At 39.6% G+C, this 22598-nt stretch overlaps 1 protein-coding gene across 1 annotated transcript in view; it reads right to left on the bottom strand.

Moving 5' to 3' along the window:
* LOC117360313 overlaps window positions 1-22598 on the bottom strand; it is a 298566-nt gene that overhangs the window by 220626 nt on the left and 55342 nt on the right. Inside the window, exon 5 of the mRNA XM_033944008.1 lies at window positions 696-809. Coding sequence (XP_033799899.1) covers window positions 696-809 — 114 coding nt within the window. The remainder of the gene's footprint in view (window positions 1-695; window positions 810-22598) is intronic.

Here is a 22598-nt window from a genome sequence, read left to right as displayed (position 1 = left end):
TGTCCATAAGCCAGAAGTTTGATTTTTTTTAAAAAAAAATAATGATATTTCACAAAAAAAAATCATTTTTTTGGCATCTGCAAGCCCTTTTTACCATAAAAATGTTGTCAAAACCACAAAAATTGGCCTACGATCCTTATGGTCCTGAAAGGGTTAAGTATTTTACACTTACGACTCTTTCCCCAATAATGCACACTCTTCTTTTGGTAGCTTTGTAAAAGGGGGCATACTCTTTTCATAAACATGGTGCTCGTTCATCAGCTGTTGTCTGTGTTGGAAAACTGTTGGGATGTGCACTCCTATATATTTTATTTTATATCTGTCCTACATGAAAATTTGAGTCAGGGGCATGCCAGTTAATGCAGGTTCTTTGAAGTGCTTGAAATGTTTAATATTTGCCTTATTTCAAAATAAAAATAAAAAGGTTTGGTGATAACTTAATGGTTTTATAGTCTGTCCTTTTAACATTATCATTCAGAAAACAAAAAAAAATTCCCAAAAAACAAAATATGCCTGGTTCCAAGGATTTTGGATAAAGAATCTTGTACCTGTACAAGAAATGCAAGTTCTTAAAAATGAAGACACACTGATCTTAGGGAAGGCATTACCTTGGATGCAAAGCACTTTTCTGCTTCTGGATACATCTCATATACCTTTATCTTGGTCTTCTGCTTATGTCTTAAACAAATACTCACTTGTGATGGTATCACTAATGCATTCTCTTTCCTCAGGGTCATGGAAATCCCTTAAATTGGGGTCATCTTCTTGTTTAATCCGGAAAAATACATCAGGACTGTGGCTCAGATAACCTGCATTAAAGGAAACACTATGATCTTGCAAATTTGCGATTTTTTTGAATTCTCATCTATATAAGTTCTAAAAAATGGATGATTAAACATCAGTTTCTGACCTAACAGAGAATTCTTTAATTATGCATAACTGAATGAAACCAATTTTCCAAAGTTTTCTAGTAAAGATAGTCTTACTGTACAGCTTCTTTCTGCTCCCATTTTAACCAAGTTTGTATAGTGAAATGACAAACGCTCCCAAAAAAGGGCATGCAGGGTCTGTGTAACCGATGCTCCAGGCAAGCAACTTTGCTGCTCTGAAGACAAGCAGGTTTTAGTCATATAAATGAGTATCTGAGTGATAGTGTCTAATTTTGTTGATTGGAATTATGTTGTATGATGTTTGTGATTTTTTTTTTTTTGATAAGTCAATATTCAGCCATTTGGTCAATTTGGAACTCAGAAGCCCAAATCCCACCCCTATTTTTGGATGGATGATTCTGGTCATATATAGAGCAAAATTGTCTGTTCAGTTGGCTCAAATTTCTAAACAAAAGGCACTTAGTCGGCCCTACCATGCAAGTGTTTTTCAATATCAATTTCTGAATGAATAAGAACAGTGTATTATGGATTTGTAGTGTGCTTTTGTATTGTATTTATAGATTGTTAACCTTGCAATTAATCAGAAAGTGAAGTCAGCCAAGATGAACAAAATCATCTTTCACCATAGATAGAGTAAATTAGTTTTATCTGCTATTTTTCTTTCTTTCAGTCCGTCCGTTCCCCCCTCGCCCCCCCCCCGACCATCCGTTCCCCCCTCGCCCCCCCCCCCCCCGACCAGTCTAGCTTCTTGGGATTGTGCTGTCCTGCCAGCAAATGGAAACTGAGCAACCCTCTCTTTATCCTAACAAAGTAGAAGAGCAAAGAAAAGGAAAAACATCCCTAGGAACTAATGAACCACTCAACACAGAACCACTAATGAAGGATAAAGCCCTCCAAACTAAAGATACATCAGGAATAATGAACTAGCCAAAATCAAAATCTGATACTTAGAACCATAGGTGGGATCTGGACTGATTTGAAGGGACTCAAGGATAATTTACTCTTCCTTATCATCTCACCAGACCATTCCAGAGGCTTGGGATGTTATGAAAGCAGTATTTACTGAGGGTGGGACACTGAAATCCCTACCACATTTGCCCTAAGGACCGTATCACTTCGTGCTTAAAACATCCAGTCTATAGTGATGACAAAAGAAATGCACATTTCCAGATTGCTACTTTGGGAAAATTTCATGAAGAGGAATTAAGGCGTGCTCCAACCAAGCAGCATCTGACCCTTTGTAGAATGAGCTTCCACTTCTGGAATTGGATGACCATGGAGAAGGACACAGAAGCAATAGTCTCTAACCCATTGAGTAACTGTCGCTTTTGATGCTGCTTCCTTTCCGGGCTCCACTGAAAAGAATAAAGAGCTTACCTGATTTCTTTATTGCCTTCATACTCTTCAGGTACTTCAACATGCATCCCACATACAATCTGTGTAAGGCAACTGTGCCACCTTCATTTTTAAGATCCTGAAAAACAGGTAAAGAGACAGTCTTATTGAGATGGAATGACGACACCACTTTGGAAAGGATGGATGGAACCGGTCTAAGCACAACCTTTTCCTTGCTAAAGACCAAAAAAGGCTTTCTACAGGACAAGGCCTGTGATTCTAAAAAAAAAAAAAAAAATTGTTTTGCTGAACAGATACAAGAAAAACTGTCTTAAGAGTGACATTTTTTAAGGTTGCAGAATCCGGAGACTCAAAAGGAGGCTGAACTAAGGTAAACACCAAGTTTACCGTAGATCCCAAAGAAAAATCAACAGACAGAAGCATATTGGTAAGTTTAACCACATTGAAATGACATATCACAACCAGATGCAAAGCCAAGCTCTTTCCCTTAACTAGACCTCCAAAAACAGGGTAAAGTAACAAGCTGCACCTTCAATATGGTAAACACCAAACTACCTTACAAGAAATCCAAAATATCTGGAACAAAAGAATGCAAAGGAAACACACATTCTAACACCAATTCTCAAAAATTCCCCAAACCCTTACATATGCTAATGAGGTAGGCCATTTCCAGAATTTAACAAGGTAACTATTACCTTATTCAAATAGCCTTTCTTCTTTAACTTTACTCTCTCAAAAGCCAAGCTGCAAAACAAAACCGAGACATGTCCAACATGCTGATCAGCCCTTGAACAAACTAATGCTCTCTGCTTGCTAGATATATTATAGAGGATCCTCTATTTTCAGTTACAAGTCTCCGAACAAATCCAATCTAGAGCAATTTGCATTACTAGACCCCAATGCTTCTCTAGCCTTTGAATGACTCTGCTTACAAGTGGCCAAGGCAGAATACATAAAAATCTAACAGTAGCCATGGTTGAGTTAAGCCTTTGTTCTTTTTGACTTATAATTGCTTATTATACTGAAAAAAGCTGGAATCTTTGCATTCTGGCCTATTGCTATGAGCTTCATGATCAGATAGCCCCGACGTATACCATTTCTAAGAGTCTTCAGCTAGACTCCATTCTCCTGAAACCACTGGCTTCCTGCAAAGGCAGTGGCTCCCAAACCTGATTCTGGAGGCACCTCCAACTACTGGTAGTCATGTTTTCAAGATATGCAAAATGAATATTCATGACATATTTGCATGCAGTGGAGGCAGTGCATGCAAATCTCTCTCATGAATATTTATTGTGGATATCTTGAAAATTTGACTGGCTGGGGTGCCTGCAGGACCAGGTTTAGGAACCACTGAGTTACGATAATCCACCTGGATATTTTTGGTTATGTGTTTCAGATTTTCCACCTACAATCCATTACATTGCACCTCTTCTGTCACTTGCAGACTTCTTGTTTCTCCTTATATTTTTATTTAATTTTTTTTTTACATATGCCACAGCCATTATATAATCAAAGAGAATCTCTACCCTTTGTTTTTAATTAACTGATGAAACTTCAGGAGAGCTGTGGATTGCCTTTAATTTCAGACAGTTAATCAACCAGTGAGCTTCTACTGAGGACTATCAACTTTGCAACCATTTGTCAAGACAATGTGCCACCACCACCCTTCAAACTGTGAGATTTTCATCCATTGTCAAAAGGAGCAAATTTAGAGTTTCCAAACTCTTTCTTTTAGATAGATTGTTGCTGCATAGGCATTAGATGAGACTCGTCTGACTTTTAGTACTAGTGGCAGTACAATGTGGAAACCTGGACCCTGTGGAGACCATCAGAAGAGAAAAAAACTTCTGTAAAGGTCTCATATGCATCCATGATCCCAAACACTGAGGGGTAGTGCCAAACTGCTAGTTTGGGAAGAGTGAAAAGGTTTCTGGTCTGCGATTGCAGCTTTTCCCTTCTCACTGTTGAAAGAAACATCTTACTTTGAAGAGGGTCAAACTTTGCCTCCAAATATTCTAATGTTTGAGATGAAGTAAGGTTGGTCTTGGAGAAATTAACAATCCAATCTAACTCTTAAGAAGTGAACCATTCGCTGACTGTTGGAACAGCTTCACTCATCACTTCTCTGCTTAATGGCTGCTGTCGCCATTGCCACCACCATTGGACTAGGTTGAAAACCACTGCTCTAGTTGAAAAACCTCTAAAAGAAAGTTCGGAGCAATCTTCTAGAAGCCAAGAAACCTTGGATTGAGAAAGACTTAACCAATTTTTCTAAATCCTCACCAAAAAGTAAACCTCTTTTAAAAACATCTCAGTAAATTTAAATCTGCAAACCAATTTCTGAGTCACACACAATGCCAAACAGCTACAAGGAGAGCAATAATTTTTTGCTGAAGCCCTAATTAAATCATATAAAAAGCATCCACCAAATAGGTTGCTCCCAAATCTAAAAAAAGTAGGACCTGGATCATCCCCATTTACATATTTTTTCCACCAATTGCTCTAACCATCTAAACTACACTTGAGCTGCATAGCCTCCACAGACAGCCATCTACAAGGCTAAACACAGAGATTTCAAACACTTGCTTCTAGAGAGGCTCCATCCTGTGGTCCTAGGTATAATTCAATGCTGCATATTCCTCAACCAGGATAAAAGTCTTCTTCATCACAGCCAAAATCACATCAACCTTAGGTAGCCTGAATCTTGAGATCATCAAGTCACTACTGGGTAAATTTTAGCCAAGGCCACTTAACATGAAAACTGGCATCTGGAATCTCCCATTTCACAGAAATGATATCATCTATCATCTGAAGCAATGTTCCCTCTAAGCTGCACAGCCGAACACTTCGTTTGAAGACCCCGTGAAGCAATTTAAGACTGTTGTGCAGGAGAAGCAGCACTTCCCTACCTCCTTTTCACCGCCATCCTGGCCGCTTCTGCTGCTTCTCTAAAACAGCAGCAGCAGTGGCAAAACAGGAAACCTCACTCTCCACCATCTGCACTCACTGCCTCAATATGATCGGCTGTTGGCTCTGACCCAGAACCGGATGAGGACGCCGGAGGGGCATAACCAGCAGCTTTGCGGACTGAGGTTGCGATTGTGGCCCCACAGGAGAGTGATGTAAGCTGTTTTGCCGCTGTTACTGCATGTTTAGAGAAGCAACAGCACTGGCTGGGGTGGTCATGGGAGGTAGGAGGGGAAGTGCTGCTCTTGGTGCACAGCACGAGAAGCACCAGCCAAGTGTCAGGTAGGGAAGAGAGAGGAGGGAGATCTGATGAAAGGGGGAGGAGGTGAGAGACACAGACACTGGATGGAAAGAGAGAGGGGGCTGATGCTGTATGAAAAAGGGGGGGGGGAGACACTAGGAGATACAGATAGAAAGGAGAGTGAGCAGATATTTTGTTGAAGAGGATGGAAGAGGCAAGAGAGCAGATAATCTAACAAGGTCTCCACTGCAAGCGAAGTGGGATCATGATGAAGAAGACACCAGGAAGAGAACCGGTTCCACTTCTGTTGGTAGCATTGAAGAGTGGCCGGTTTCCTGGAAGCATCCAGAATAGAACAAACGGGCTGAGACAGAAGAGAATAAGCACCAGCCAAGTGTCAGGTAGGGAAGAGAGAGGAGGGAGATCTGATGAAAGGGGGAGGAGGTGAGAGACACAGACACTGGATGGAAAGAGAGAGGGGGGCTGATGCTGTATGAAAAAGGTGGGGGAGACACTAGGAGATACAGATAGAAAGGAGAGTGAGCAGATATTTTGTTGAAGAGGATGGAAGAGGCAAGAGAGAAGATAATCTAACAAGGTCTCCACTGCAAGCGAAGTGGGATCATGATGATGAAGAAGACACCAGGAAGAGAACCGGTTCCACTTCTGTTGGTAGCATTGAAGAGTGGCCGGTTTCCTGGAAGCATCCAGAATAGAACGAACGGGCTGAGACAGAAGAGAATAAACTGAGGTCAGCCCGAGAGATACCAAGCTGTCAGGCAGAGACTGGAGGTTGGGATGCAGAAGGGTCTGCTGAAGCTGGGTAAGCAGAGAAGGAAAGAGTGGAAGAAGAATGAACTGAGTTGAAGTAGAAGGGAGAAACAATGTTGCCTAGGCCACCGTGGAGCGATGAGAATCATGGTGGCTTGTTCCCTTTTGAGTTTGAACAAGGTCTGCAACATGAGAGGTAGAGGAGGAAAGACATAAAGGAACCGACTGGTCCAATCCAGGAGAAATGCATCCACTGCCAGATGGTGAGGAGAGTAGAGTCTGGAGCAGAAGTGGGGCAGCTGATGATTGTGAGGAGCTGCAAAGAGGTCTATCTGAGGAGTGCCCCATTGAGCGAAAATGGACTGGAGAGTCAAAGGATCGAGATTCCATTCATGGGGCTGGAGAATTCTGCTGAGATTGTCTGCTAAGGAATTCTGCTCTCCCTGAATGTAAACAGCCTTCAGGAATAAGTGGTGATCTATCACCCAAGACCAAATCTTTTGGGCTTCCTGACACAAGAGGCGAGAGCCTGTCCCACCCTGTTTGTTGATGTAGTACATTGCAACTTGATTGTCTGTGCAAAGTAGTAGAACTTGAAGAAAGAGAAGATGTTGGAAAGCCTTGAGGGCATAAAACATCGCCCGGAGTTCCAGGAAATTGATGTGATGTTTCTTTTCCTGAGCCGTCCAAAGGCCCTGAGTTTGAAACTCGTTCAAGTGAGCTCCACAGGCATATGGGGAGGCGTCGGTGGTGATGACTAGTTGATGAGGAGGTAGATGGAACAAAAGACCTCTGGAGAGATTGTAAGATATCAACCACCATTGTAGAGATTGACGAAGAGATGATGTCACAAATATGTGTCGTGAGCAAGGATCCATCGCTTGGGACCACTGGGTAGCTAGGGTCCATTGAGGAGTGTGCAGGTGAAGACGTGTGAAGGGGGTGACATGAACTGTCGAGGCCATGTGACCCAAGAATATCATCATTTGCTTGGCAGAGATGGAGCGTTGTGGAAGCACCTGCTGACATAGATATTGAAGAGTCTGAAGACGGTTGGATGGCAGGAACGATCTCATGAGGACTGTGTCCAGGACCGCTCCTATGAACTGAAGTCTCTGAGTAGGGATGAGATGTGATTTGGGTAGATTGATCTCGAATCCCAGAAGTTGGAGAAAAAAGATGGTCTGGTTGGTGGCAAGCAGCACTGCCTGAGAGGAAGTGGCTTTGATTAACCAGTCGTCCAGGTAAGGGAAGACCTGAAGATGATGAGAGCGGAGAAAAGCGGCCACCACAATGAGACATTTGGTGAACACCCTGGGAGAGGAGGCAAGACCGAAGGGTAACACCTTGTACTGGTAATGACAGTGATTGATCATGAAGCGGAGGTACTGTCTGGAGGCCAGATTGACCAGAATGTGAGTGTATGCCTCTTTGAAATCGAGGGAGCATAGCCAGTCGCCCTGATTGAGAAGAGGGTAAAGAGTGGCCAGAGAAAGCATTTTGAATTTTTCTTTGACCAAGCATTTGTTGAGATCGCGAAGATCTAATATAGGTCTGAGATCTCCTGTTTTTTTGGGAACCAGAAAATAACGGGAGTAGAATCCCTGCCCCTTCTGATCGAGAGGAACTTCCTCTATGGCGTTCAGAAGAAGGAGGGATTGGACCTCCTGAAGAAGGAGGGAGGACTGAGGAGTGTTCAAAGCAGACTCTCTTGGCGGACTTTGGGCAGGAAGAGTCTGAAAGTTGAGAGAGTAGCCGTGGCGGATGATGTTGAGAACCCACTGGTCCGAAGTGATGATCTTCCAACGGCTGATGTACAGAGAAAGTCGTCCTCCTATGGGTTGAGGCAGATGGGCGGATGGTAGAATATTGGCTATGCCCTGGAGAATGAAGTCAAAAGGGTTGAGTAGACTTCTGCTGTGGAGGAGGTTTCACCTGTTGCTGCTGCTGCGCATGAGGTGGTTGACGTTGTTGCTGACGCTGGCATCTAGGTTGCTGAGGAACCGGCGGTAAGGGTCTAGCAACATAACGGCGTTGATAGGCTGATTGCTGCCGAAAAAGGCGGGCAGGTGGAGTCGTCTTCTTATTTTTGAGAAGAGTGTCCCAGCGAGACTCATGTGCCGACAATTTTTGTGTGGTGGAGTCAAGAGAGTCACCAAAAAGCTCATCCCCTAGGCAGGGAGCATTAGCTAGGCGATCTTGATGGTTGACATCAAGCTCTGATACTCTCAGCCAAGCCAGGCGACGCATGGCAACAGACCTGGCTGTGGCTCTTGAAGTAAGTTCAAATGTGTCATAGATAGAACATACCATGAACTTCCGAAGCTGGAGAAGGGAGGAAGAACAATGACGAAAAGCAGATCTCTTGCGGTCAGGTAGGTATTTCTCAAAAGAAGCTAAATTCTGAATGAGGTGCTTCAAATAAAAAGAGAAATGAAAGGCATAATTACCAGATCGATTTGCCAACACAGCATTTTGGTATAACCTTTTCCCAAATTTGTCCATGGCCTTCCCTTCTCTGCCAAGAGGGACTGAGGCGTACACACTAGCTCCCGCAGACTTTTTGAGAGTAGATTCCAACAAAAAAGATTTGTGCGGGAGCTGGGGTTTATCAAACCAAGGGATGGGGATGACTTTTTACAAGGAGTCTAACTTACGAGGAGCCCCTGGAATAGTCAAAGGAGTTTCTAGATTTTTATAGAAAGTCTCCCTTAAAATATCATGGAGGGGCAACTTCAGAAATTCCCTTGGAAGCTGGTCGAAGTCCAATGCATCAAGGAACACTTTGGATTTTTTGGACTCAGCCTCCAAGGGAATTGAAAGAGACTCACACATCTCCTTCAGAAAAGTCGTGAAGGAGGAATTGTCTGGTTTAGAGGATGGATCTTGAATAGAAGGATCCTCCTCACCAGAGGAACACTCACCCTCAGAGAGTAGTGGCTCTTCAGAGTTGCCCCAGAGGTCAGGATCCCTGACTTGAAAACTTCGATCCCGGGAATCCGGTGTCGAGGGCTCAAGGTGTTGGGATTTACGCACCGACTTACCCGACCGCAAAGAAGCGGTACCAAGAGAGGTTAAAGGCTGCAATGGTGCCGAAGTTTGGACAGCCTGATGAAGAGCTCTCGGTTCCGGTGCCAGTATCGGCATGGAAGTTGAGGAAGCCAAATGGACCGGTATTGACAAAGTGGAAGCGGACAATAGGGGCTGCTCCACCGTCGGTACCGGTGGCTCAGACCGGTCCGGGACTGGAAGGTTCGGTGCCAAGAGAGCAGGTAAGAGTTGCTGCAACTGCTCTTTAAGCTGCACCTGGAGGACGGCTGCAATTCGCTCGTCCAGAGAAGGCACCGGTACCGCTTTCTTTTTCTGCGGTACTTGTGGTGCCGCTCGACGCCCAGAGGATGAGGAGGCCGATGACAATGCACTCACCTCTATGGGGGCGGAGCGTTTGCACGGGCGCCTCGTGGTCGGCAGGACTGGACTCGCTGCCACAGCGACCGGAGGGCGCTCGAGCGGGGAAGGCTTCTTAGCCGGCTTACCTAACTGGTGCGACGCCGGCGTGATGTCACGCGGCGTCAAAGAAGTAGGTGCCGACTGCGAAGGAGCCAATGCCGGTGTCGATGCCGCAGAGTCAGCCATCTCGGCACCGAAAAGTAATTTCTGTTGAATTTGACGATTCTTCAATGTTCTCTTTTTCAAAGTAGCACAACGGGTGCAGGTGGAAGCCCTATGATCCGGACCCAAGCACTGTAAACACCAGTTGTGCGGGTCGGTCAAAGAAATGGGCCGTGCACACCATTGGCACTTTTTGAACCCTGGCTGAGGGGGCATGAAAGTAAAGACGGCTTCTGTCAAATCGAAAGCTGAGGCTTCGATGATGGCAACAGGCCCCGCCGGGGCGAACCCGAGATAAAAAAAAGAAGGGTTTTTTTTTTTGTTTTTTTTACTCAAAAAATGAATAAAAAATAAAATAAAAGAAGAAAGATACTCTTCCTATACAAAATTTACGCGAGCGGGAAGGCGAAAAAAGAGCTTTTCAACAGCCGTTGAAAACAACGTGTCTTCTTAGCTCTACGGAAACTAAGAAACTGGGGACCACGCACCTCCGTCGGGCGGGAGGGCATGCGCAGTGTGGCCTGCTAGAACTTTCCAAGTTCTTAGAGTGCAATCACTCTAAAATTGTCCGTACCAGGGCTCCGTCGGTGCCGTCACCCATCAGTCAAGAATATGCTGCCTGCTTGTCCTGGGATAATTATGGTATACTAATCAGTTGCATAAACAAGTTACGTGTCTTGTTAGTTTTGTCTAGGGAAAACCATAAACGCTGATCCAGGTTCAGCTTTATTGCCTGTTTACACAACACAAGACCCAGGCTAATGAAATACTTTTATTATGAAAATAGAAAAATATAATTCACAAGCCAGCTGCAATATCTAAATATTGTTCACAAAATATCTGATTACATAAATGAAACTCAGTACATAATTATCACAATACACTTGTTAGATAACTAAGTAAAACTAATTGTTACACACACTAAACAATTCCTTATAATAATAATAATAATCCCTGATTAGCAAATGATCACAATCAGATATACTTATCTAACCCCAGCTGATAAGATAATATGTTCCGTATTCTCACCATCTGATTAGGCCTCCACCGAAGATTAGATGAAATGGAAAACTTTCTTGTTAGCTTTAGGAGACGTAAGAAATCCTTTGTTACAGGCACACGTGTTCATCAGCCCCGGGTAAGGCTATAATTCACTGGCAGACAAGTTTCCTTTTAGTGCTGGAATTCAGAGCTGTTTAGAGTCCGATTCACTCTCTCTTAGGCAGAGAGTCACACGAGGTAACTGTTCAGGTTTTATTATTGAAGAAAAGGTTCCGTGCAGAACACCTGCGGTAAGATGTGTGCTTCCTCGCATCCCGACACAGACTAAAATTAATTAGCACCTTTTCACTTGGATCTCGTCAGATGACTTCCTCGGACCAATCCTGAAACAGAACTTAGATGAATAGCCTTTCTGTGTAAGGTCTCATACAGGCTGGTAGACCCAGGCGCCATTAGATAGATAAGAACAGGATAGGAGAATAACTCCCCCAAGAATCACACAGTCTAATTATGAAGACACAGATGGATGTCCTTGAGTAGAATGCCATTCTGGTACATGCCCAAAATGCATCAGGCAGAAACAGCAAAGATGTGTTCTTCTTTCTTCTTGCAAAGTTCATGCTGGAAAGATTTGGTTCAGGCTTGATGATGTCAGAGAGGCCTAACCTTCAAGTGCAAATACGGAAACACCCCTACAGGAGACAGAGGCCTGGATGAAAGAAGGGAGAGACAGGAGGGAGATGTGATGAAAGGTGGTAGAAGGTGAGAGAGATGAAGACATTGGATGGAAAGAGAGAGGGAACTGATACCATATGGAAGGGGAGGGGGTACACTAGATTTACTGATGGAAAGGGAGCATAAGAATATAAGAAACACCCTCACCGAATCAGACCGAGGTCCATCTAGTCTGGCGATCCGCACATGCTTTATAGGAGGGGATGGGAAGACAGAGGGCAGATACTGGATGGAAGAAGGGAGAAAAAGAGGGCAGATGGTGTGGGGAAGAGATAACAGTGGAAGATGATGGAAGAGGGAAAGGGAAACGCCAAATGGAAAGGAGAGAGGAGGCACAGCAGATGTGTATGGAAGAGGGAAAGCGAAAAGAGAAGTTGCCAACACTGGATAGTAGACAAGAGGAAGATATGGATGGAAGAGGAGAGAGAGGGAGGCAGATGCTGTATAGAAGTAGGGAAGAGAGATACTGGATAGAACAGGGGAGAAAGGGTAGATGTTGGGGGAGATAAATAATGGACAGGGGGAAGCGAAAGGGGAGATGCTGGAAACCAGAGACTGGTACAAATAAAACTGAAAAAAGTATATAGCCTGACAACAAATCTACTTACTTTCAAATCCCTGTTATATAAAACCCCAGCTTTCATCTACAAGTTATTGATCCCTTATACCCCAATCAGATCACTGAGATCTATTGATCAACATCTATTAGTTACACCCTCACTTAAAGTTATTAATACAAGGCGGCACTTTATCTTCTCTGTTACAGCTCCTCAAACTTGGAACTCCCTCCCTATTTATCTCAGAGAAGAAAAGAACTTAGATAAATTTAAAAGTAAACTTAAGAGCTTTCTTTTCAAAGACGCTTATAATATTTAGGAGTCCCAGCCTATTTTTGCTTATTTTAATAAGGCTATTTCTTTTATTTCCCTCCTATTGTTTTTTACCATAATCGTCCTTCTTTCTATCATTATTATTGTATTTCATTACCCTGCCTTTCCCTTTGTTTTCCTTTTTTGTTTATTCTGTTAGTCGTTAATTTAATATGTTTTGTTTAGTGTCCATCTGTCTTTTATCACCCCTGTATTATCTGTAAATTGAATTATTTGTTCATTGCTTAGATATTTGAGTAATCGATTAATCAAATACTTAATAAACTTGAAACTTTAAGATAAAGTTCTGGTAGATGGGTTAAACAATAAGTAAAAATATGTAAAAAATGGAAATAAGGTGTTGTCTTTTTTTTTTTTTTTAATTAATCTTAATACCTTTTTGACTAACTTTAGAGACCAAAATATCCTTCCTTAGGTCTGGACAGGATACCATAACAGCAGTATTCTGTCCTAAGGAAGAAAGTTTTGGCCTCTGAAAACTACTTGAAAAATACATTTAGTTCAATAAAATGGTATCATTTTCCATTTTTTTTAAATTTGCATTTGTTAATTTGTAATGTAGTGGTTGGAATATCAGTCTTTCTCTGGTGCTGTACTGTATGAAGAGTCTAGCTTCTTGGTGATTCAGTTTAATTTATATTCCTTTTTTATACTGTGGTTACTTATTCTAAACTGGGTGATCATTGTTTTGCATGTTTGAAAAAGTCCTGGTTTTCTGTTAGCATTGATTGTATGATTGATCTGTTTGTTTACTTTTCCAATAGATTTATTTATGTTCTAATGGTCATTGCAGTGTTTTTGGTACTGTCTTTTCCTAGGTAGGTGCTTCTGTGACTTGTGGAAGTTACTGCTATTATGATGTGTTGAAATTGCTCTGTAAGTCCTGAATGACATTTGCAGCATTTTGTATTAAGTTAATTCTATACCTGGTATTGGGTTTGGATTTAGATCTTTCTTAGTAATGGATCAAGGCAAGTTACATTAAAGTACAGTAGGTATTTTTCATGTCCATGGAGGGCTTACAGTTTTTAAGTTTTGTATCAAAGGCAATGGAGGGTTAAGTGACTTGTCCAAGATCTCAAGTAACATCAGTGGGATTTGAGCCCTGGCTTCCCTAGTTCTCAGCTGGCTACTCTAGCCATGTTTGGTAATCAGCAAACTAAAGGCTAATGGAGCTGAAGCCCGGTGGTCTTTTTGCAACCTACCAAAAAACATTGCTAGGTAAATTATTTTATGGTTGTAGTGCAGTGTGACATTTTGCAATAACAGGAGAAATCAGAATGGAGGGGGTTTAAAACTTTTTCACGACATTGTATTCCTATTTGTCACTTTTTAATATTGTTTTAATATACATAATTTATGTAGTTTTATATTTTCTTTCCAGTTCAACAGAAATAATTTAACTTCTTGATTTTTTTTTAAATATAATTTGGCATAATTTTCAAAAATTGCTAGTCTTTGCACCACCCCACCACATGCCAACCCAGCCCAAACCAACTGCTGCTCAGAGCACATCATGTCTTGCACATCTGCTTTCCTAGCTTACAGGGAACATTGATCTGAAGGATAGGAAACACCTTGGGAGATTGTCTGATACCAATCAAAAGGGAGTCCTGGGAACCAGAATTAGAACTGGGCTTATCTACCAAAATCTTAAGTAAACCAAACCTGGGAAATTAAAATAGCCAAGTCACCCAACTCAAAATATACAGACCATAAAAAGGATCCTCTCCTGAAGGAACTTCATCGCCCTCAAAGAGGATGTCTTCCTCTAGCCCAAAATGCTAATCTGTCAATTTAAATCTAGCTTCTTCTCTGCTCCAGACACTACAGAAAAACTTACCATCTTGTTCTTTTACCCTTTCCAATCTGGGCAGCTTAACAGCCACATTAGAAAAGGTATGGACATTATGTAAAGCAAAAGTAAAGATTAAATCTCAGTCCACACAAAAATTTGAGAAAAATTTATGTTCTGCAACCCACTCACAAGAGGGAGACAACTCAAGAGGCTTGTCTCTGTCAACAACCGTTACAAATGCTGGAAACATGGTTGTGGTTCCCACCAAACCTGCATCTGCCACCACTTCAGCCACATTAACTGCTAGGAGTCTTTCAGCACCAAGAATAAAGGAAACTTCTTACACTGCTGGAATTTACCCCTGCACTGCTCCAGAAGTCAGTCTTCACACCACACAAACAGAATAGCACTTGTTTTTATCCTACAGCACTGCCATAGTGATCACACACCAGCGATTCAGCATGGAGTTAAATAAAAGAAAAACCTTTCCAGAGCAGACTAGCAACTGCTAGTTAAACTGTCTGTTCTGCAGCAACTAACTTTGGGCACTTAAGGTTCCCCCGCCCCCCCCAAGGGAAACAGTCCAAAGCATAAGAGAAATCTAAATCCTTAAGAAAAGGGTTAGTTGTGGGGGGAAGGAAGGGGAAGGGCCCTGTGATCCCCACATGCTGCACCCCTAATTTTTTTCTTCTTTTTAGAAAGCTAGATCATCAATCCTGCCCTCCCCCCTCCCAACCTAGGCACTGCTTTTTAAATAAATAATTGACCAAGGAAATGGAAATAAAATCTTATCAGAACACCAAAGATTACATGGGAAGCCTACCATCATTAAATCTGGTATTTAGGTTTGAACTTTCTTTTTCTCTCTAATTTGTGTAGTACATGGATTTGATTTTTACTGATAATCATTCTGGACCCCGATGTATGGATAATACAGTATACAAAAATTGGAGTAGATAAATATTGACTGGCTAGGGGATTACACAGGATTCTTAAGTGATGATATCACAGCTCAGTAATTTAGTCTCCACCTGCTGGCAGAACAGTACACACCTTTTGAAGTATCTGGACTGGTCTAGCAAGGAAAGGAAAGGAAATTTTATTGAAAACAAAGCAATGACCCCAAAAAGACCATATTTTGGCAAACTGCATGTGTCAGAAGTTTAAAAGTTATTTTTAAAAGATTTTTAAAGGGATTCTAGAACTTTGCAGCGCACGAAGATGGCTGGGTAGAGGATTAGCTCTGTTGTGACAGGCAAATTTTATTAAGATTTTGGCAGTTAAAATTAAAGAAAAGTGAAGGAAAAGAGAGAATTGAAGTAAGAAATGGCTTCGGGTAAAACTAGTAAAAGTAATCCGGTGAATTCAGGAGCAGGAAGTAAAAAAAGAACAAAAATGGATTTGGTATCCCCAACAGCGGTCCCGTTGCCTCAGGAAGAAATTGATAACAGTGATTTGATGAATGAACTTCAGAAAATTAAAGAAATAGTAAGTGATAACGCTAAAAATATAAAAGTTGTGAAGGAGGAAATAGAGAGTCTGACAAATAGAATGCAGGCAGTTGACTTCAAAATTGAGCAGTTAGAAAAGCATGCTGAGAAATCTGAGGCAGAGATGCTGGTGTGTAAAAAAGATCACAGAGAAATAGAGGCGTTGAAAAAGGATTTTGAAGACTTATCAAATCGTGAAAGAAGGAATAATTTGCGTCTGATTGGGATACCTGAGGGGATTGAGCAGAATGATCCTATTCAATTTGTGACTAATTTTATCCCAAAGATCTTGCCATTTAAAAGTTCTTTTCCTTTGGAGATAGAAAGAGCACATTGGATACCGATGAAAAGATCAAATAGTCAGAAGGGTCCCCTCCATTAATCTTTAAGCTGCTAAGACATCAGCAGGTGGTAGAGATTATAAAGCTGGCTAAAACAAACAAGGATCTTAAATGCCAGGATTCTAAGATCTTTATAGTACCTGACTTTGCAAAAGCTACAGCCTACAAAAGAAAACAGCTTTTGGATTTAAGACCTAAACTGAGAGCAATGGGAGCAAGATATGGATTGATATACCCTGCTATTATGAGGGTAACTTATGAGAATAAAACTTATAATTTTGAAGAAGCAGGCAAATTACAGGAATTTCTAGATCAATATAATTTGCCTATGGTTTCATGAAAGTATTTAGAAAATGTAATAAATAATATACTTAGATTATTTTTGGTTTATATTTTTGAGTGAAAATTGAAAGATATTTTATAAAGAAGGACAAAGTGGAAAAAAAAAATAGAAAAGGAGAAAAATATTTTCTAGAAAATTGTTGCAGTTAGGTTTAAGGGGGATCAACATTTCAAACAAGATTTAAAGAATAGAAATGAAAAATTTTAAAGAGACAATAAGAAAAGAAGAAAAGAAAATTTTGATAAGGTAAGAAGAGGGATGGAGCATATAGGAAGTGAAGAAAATATGAGGAACAATTATAAGATTTGGATGGTTTCTTAATGTGAATTTATAATTTGCATTTGAGCGTGACTGAGATAATAATATGAGGACACATAAATGCTGCATTGGAGAAATGTGGGAACTTAGAATATAATAAGATGAAAAATACAAAAGACTATTGATGTAAAGAGAAGAAGATGTGAAGATGGACTGATGGAAATGACGAGCATTATTTAGATTTACAATTTGCATCTGAAATTGACTGAGATATAAGGATGATGTTGCAAAAATACTTTATTGGAGAAAGATGAAATAGCAATCTGCAAGAAGATGGAATAAGAGACTGAAACAGCAGGATGAAGATGTACAAGTGTTACAGTTGTGCAGAATAGAGAATAGACTGTAATAGATTGAAGATGCAATGAAAATTAATGAGAGTTTTAAAAAATATGAGGTCTGCTTGGTTGAAATGTTTGATCCTTCTTTTGATGTAAGGTTAAAAAAAAAAAAAAAAAAGAATATTATAGGATGGAGTGATGTATGTTCCATTGAAGTTGTGAGAAACTTAGGTTAGACAAAAAAAAAAAAAATAATAATAATATTAATCTTGGGGGGGTATATATTGTAAGAAATGGTTTCCGAAATATTGGGTATATCCTTTTATAAATATATTAGAGGTATAGGATGGAAGAATGTTTGGAAATTTGAATGAGGGGGGAAGTATATAATAAAGAATTATAGTAAATATGGGTATTTAGGGTATTGAAGAATGGATTGACTGCAGGAGAATTTAGTGTTGGTTGTTTGAAAGATTAGAGAAAGAAAAATGAGTATGTTATTGCCTGTGGGGAGTTTACTTTTTGCTCAGTAATATGTGCGTTTCGAAGTTTGCATTTGTGTTAGGGGAGGGGAGGGTGGGGGATGGGAATAGGGGGGGATGGGGAAAGAGGGGAGGGGGAGACTCATATATTGGTTTAAGGAAAAAGAAAAAATGTATATTTTATGTTTGAGTGGATTATATATGTATTTTATATTTTATTTGTAAAATGGGTTTTAAAATTTTTTCTTTGAATGTAAATGGCCTTAATCACCCTATAAAAAGGAAAAAGGTATTGGAATATATTAAACAACAAAATATAGATATATGTTTCTTGCAAGAGACACATTTGTCTGGAACAGAGTCTATGAAGCTGACAGATAAGTGGATAAAACAATGTTTATTTGCATCAGCGGTAAAAAAGAAGGCAGGAGTTGCAATATTGATTAATAAAAAATGTCCAGCAACATTTAATATGGTTAAGGCAGATCCTCAAGGAAGGTGGTTACTTGTTGACATGAGCATGGGCAGTAATACAATGGCTTACTAAATATATATGCACCTAATTCGAATCAAAGTGAATTCTTTAAATCTCTACAACAATTAGTTTTACCACTGGCTACTACTAATTTAGTGGTGGCTGGGGATTTCAATGCTGTTATAGATCCAATAATGGATAAAAAGCCTAGTAGAATAATGAAATCAATGGGATTAGATAATTTGGTACAAGTATGTAATTTAAAAGATATATGGCGTATTCTTCATTTTAATGATCGGGAATTTTCATTTTGTTCACATGTTCATCAATCGTTCTCAAGAATTGATTATATTTTTGTTTCAGATCAGATGGTACAGCAAGTTATAAAAGCTGACATAGAACCAATAGTAATATCTGATCATGGTGGTATATGGATAGAAGTTAACTTAGTAGATCCAGATAATTCCAAACTTGTATGGAGGTTTGATAATACATTGCTTGCTGATTCTAAATTTTGCACAGAATTTCAAAATAAAATAAATGAATATTTTAGACTTAATGATTTAGAGGAAATTTCGATTGGAATTTTATGGGATGCTTTCAAAGCAACTATGAGAGGACAAATTATATCATATTCTGCATATAAAAAGAAACTGTTAAGAAAACAATATGTTAATTTGGAAAAAGAAATTAAGAATTTGGAATTAAAATTGGTTAATAAATGGGAACAGGAGACATTTCAAATATTGTTAAAAAAAATGTGAATATAATGAAATTTCCTCTGGGTTAGTAAGGAAAGATATTTTTGCTCAGCAGGTGGTGTATTATGGTAGTGCAAATAAGGCTGGAAGATTATTGGCAAATTATTTAAAAGCAAAGAAAAGGAAGGAGAAAATAAGCATAATTAAAGATGAGTTAGGAAATTCTCATTCTCAAATTGGAAATATATTAAAACAATTTTTAAAATATAAGTCATTGTATTCTTCGGAGTCTTATTTAAATAAAGAGAAAGATGGGATGGATTTTTTGAGTTTAGTTGAAGGTCCTAAGGTTCCTGATCATATAAAAAGAAGTTTAGATAAACCTATATCATTAAAAGAGTTACAAATGGCATTGAAATCCCTTAGAGTTGGGACCGCTCCAGGTGGAGATGGATTTACAGTAGAGTTTTATAAAGAATTTCAAATTTCCCTATTACCGTATTTATTAAAATTATATCAGGATCAACTGAATAAAGGTTGTATATCAGGCACTATGGCAGAATCTTTAACTATGGTTTTGCTAAAGCCAAATAAAGATCCAACATTGGTTTCAAACTACAGGCCTATATCTTTAATAAATGTAGATGGTAAATTATTAGCTAAGATTTTAGCATTAAGATTGGCTAAAGCTCTTCCGCATATAATAGGAATGAATCAAACTGGATTTGTTGCTCAAAGACACTCTTCTAATAATACTAGACTGGCATTTCAGATGTATTATTTAACAAAACAAATTAATGATCCGGCTTTTTCGGTTTCACTAGATGCTGAGAAGGCTTTTGATCGTGTAGAATGGAGTTTCATGTATCAAGCTATGGAATGGTTTGGTATTGGATCCGGATTTATACAAATGATACAAGCATTGTACAGCTCCCCAACTGCTCGCTTATATATAAATAATAATTTTTCGGATGCTTTTAAGTTGCAGAGGGGAGTTGGACAAGGTTGTCCATTATCTCCTTTGCTCTTTGATATAGTTCTTGAACCCTTATTATTAGCTATTCGACAGGCAAAGGACATACAGGGTGTTCCATGTGCTGGAGTGGAATATAAAGTATCTGCTTATGCAGATGACATCTTGCTTCATTTGAGGAATCCGGAAACAACAATCCCATGTCTACTGAAGGTCATAGATACATTTGGAAAATTCTCAGGATACAAAATAAATTGGACTAAATCAGAGATTTTACCTTTAAATGTGCATTGTACAAAAGGTATACTTGATTCTTTCCCTTTTATATGGAAAGAGGATGGAATAAAGTACTTAGGTATTTGGCTGAATAAAACACTTGAAGAGACAATGAGAATAAATGAAAAATTTTTATTACAAAAAGTTACAGAGTTGTGTGAGCAATGGAATCCTTTACATTTGTCCTGGTGGGGAAGAGTACAAACTGTTAAAATGATGATTTTGCCTGTGGTTTGCTATCAATTGGGAATGATACCAGTGTTTTTTCAGGGGTCTTTCTATAAAAAATTAAATAGTATTCTGGTTAAATTTATTTGGCTGGGTAAAATTGCAAGAGTGGCTTTAGTGTCTTTGCAAAGACCAATTGAGGAGGGTGGGGTAAATTTTCCCAATTTTTATAGGTATCATCAGGCCTATATCATGCGCCAAGGTATGTATTGGGTCCTCCCAGAGCTTTTGGAACAATTACCAGAGTGGTTAAGGGTGGAGAGATCACTTATCTTTCCACTTAGGCTTGATCTTTTGCTTGGTATAAAAGTGCCTAGAATACGTAAGGATAATAGAGTATTAATGGATACTTGGAAAACATTAAGGTTTGTAGACAAATTAACTACTGATTCTATTTTAAAATCGAAACAAGACTATTTGGGTAAACTCCAAGATACAAATAGGCGGGTTTAAGGTTGTCTGGAAAGATTGGATTAAAGCAGGTATAAGATCATTAACGGAAGTAATTGATAATGGTAAGATGCTTGAATTTTCACAATTGCAACATAAATATGGTCTGAATAAAAAACAAAGTTATAAGTGGTTGCAATTGAAGCAGGCTATTCAGGTGGGGTTCCCTGAATGGAAATCTTTAAATGATCATTACAGCTTAGAATTCTTATGTTTCCAGGCAGATTTTCTGGGTCACCAGGCCGCAAAGTGGTATAAAATTATATCTAATTATTTGAATAAGAAGTCTAAAAATGGATTAAGAGATATTTGGAGCACTGAGATTAAGCATCAGATTAATGCATCTCAATGGCCACGTATTTGGTCTTGGAGAATTAAAGGTACGATGTCAGCATCTATTAGGCAAACATGGTTCTTTTTGTTGCATAGAGCATTCTGGACCCCTACTAGATTACAAAAATTAGATTGCTCTAAGTCTAATAGATGCTGGCATTGTAAAATTGAAGTTGGAACTCTAGACCATCTTTTATTTTATTGTCCATGTATTCAGGCATTTTGGATATCAATATGGGATCAAGTTAATATGTTGATGGAGAGTCATGTGGCTTTATCCTATGACAAAGTGATTTTTGGAATGTGTATGAGGGCCAAATGCCAAATATCTACAGCAAACAATAAATTATTGTTGATTCTTACGGGAGTGGGAATTCAACAGATAACAACTAATTGGAAAGACTGTTCTAGATTGAATTGTAATTTTTGGTGGAACTCAGTTTGTCATATGTATAAGATGAAAAGATTTCTTGCGATACAGAGGGGGTATTTTAAAAGATTTCAAGAGGTGTGGAGGCCATTAATTGAATATTATAACGAGTAAAGTTTATTCTTTTTCCTTAGGGGATAATATATAGAAATGGGATGGGATGGGAGGGATAGGGAGGGAAAAATATTGGAAATATGTTGTTATGAAAAATAAGGAGATATATGTAATAGGATGGGATATTTATTGTTGTGCATTACTGTGTATAATAAAATGTTTAAAGTGTTTGAGGAAGAAGGATGGGGGGAGGGACAGATTTCATGTCAGATTAATTGTATTATCAAAAAGGGATGTATAATTATATATAAATTTGGAAGGAATATTTTATTGATATGGAAAAGGGTGGGAGGTGGGGGGAAATAAAAACATGTATAATAATATTGTTTAAGAATGCCAAGTGTGTTATGTAAATTAATTGTAATACTGTACACTTGTTGAAAGAAATAAAAAGGAATAAAGATTAAAAAAAAAAAAAAAATTTTTAAAGAACTTAAAATATTTATACATATGCAATCTATATAATAATATGCACTTATATTTTATTTAGTCACTTATTTAGCCAGTCCTCCCAAAGGAGCCCAGAAAGGGTTATAAGAGTACATTCATAGTATGAGTAGGACAAACTTTAGTGAGAAATACAGACTTTACAGCATTTACAGTATAGACAAAGGGGGTTTAGATTACAGCATTTACAGTGAAGATATAACATATAGACCACAGTTCTTCAACCGCCGGTCCATGGACCGGTGCCGGTCCGCAGAAAATTTCTGCCGGTCCGCGCAGGGCCGGTGAGATCAAGTCGGCAGTTAAATTTCCTGCCAACTGCGGTTCCTCCCGACTGCGGTTCCTGCTGACTAATGTTCCTCCAAGCCTCTGGCGATCAAGATAGGCTGCCAACGTCGGGGCCTTCCCTCTCTGAATCTCGCCTGTTCGGAAACAGGAAGTTGAAACAAAATAGGCAGGACTCAGAGAGTGAAGGTCCCAACGTCGGCAGCGTGTCTTGATCGCCGCCCCTGTCGAGTTGCTGAAGAGGGCCGCGGGGAAGTTGCGATTAGAACGGAGAGAGCTGCAGATTCAGGTGCAGGTGGAGGGAGATGGTCAGCATGTGCGAACAAGATCCTGGGGAGCCTTCACAGTGGCTGTCTCCCCTCCCACCAG

The sequence above is a fragment of the Geotrypetes seraphini genome, chromosome 5 (genome assembly GCF_902459505.1).
Source record: "Geotrypetes seraphini chromosome 5, aGeoSer1.1, whole genome shotgun sequence".
Taxonomy (NCBI): domain Eukaryota; kingdom Metazoa; phylum Chordata; class Amphibia; order Gymnophiona; family Dermophiidae; genus Geotrypetes; species Geotrypetes seraphini.
Note: the sequence above shows the minus strand (reverse complement) of the source record. Positions and strands in the feature narration are given on the sequence as shown.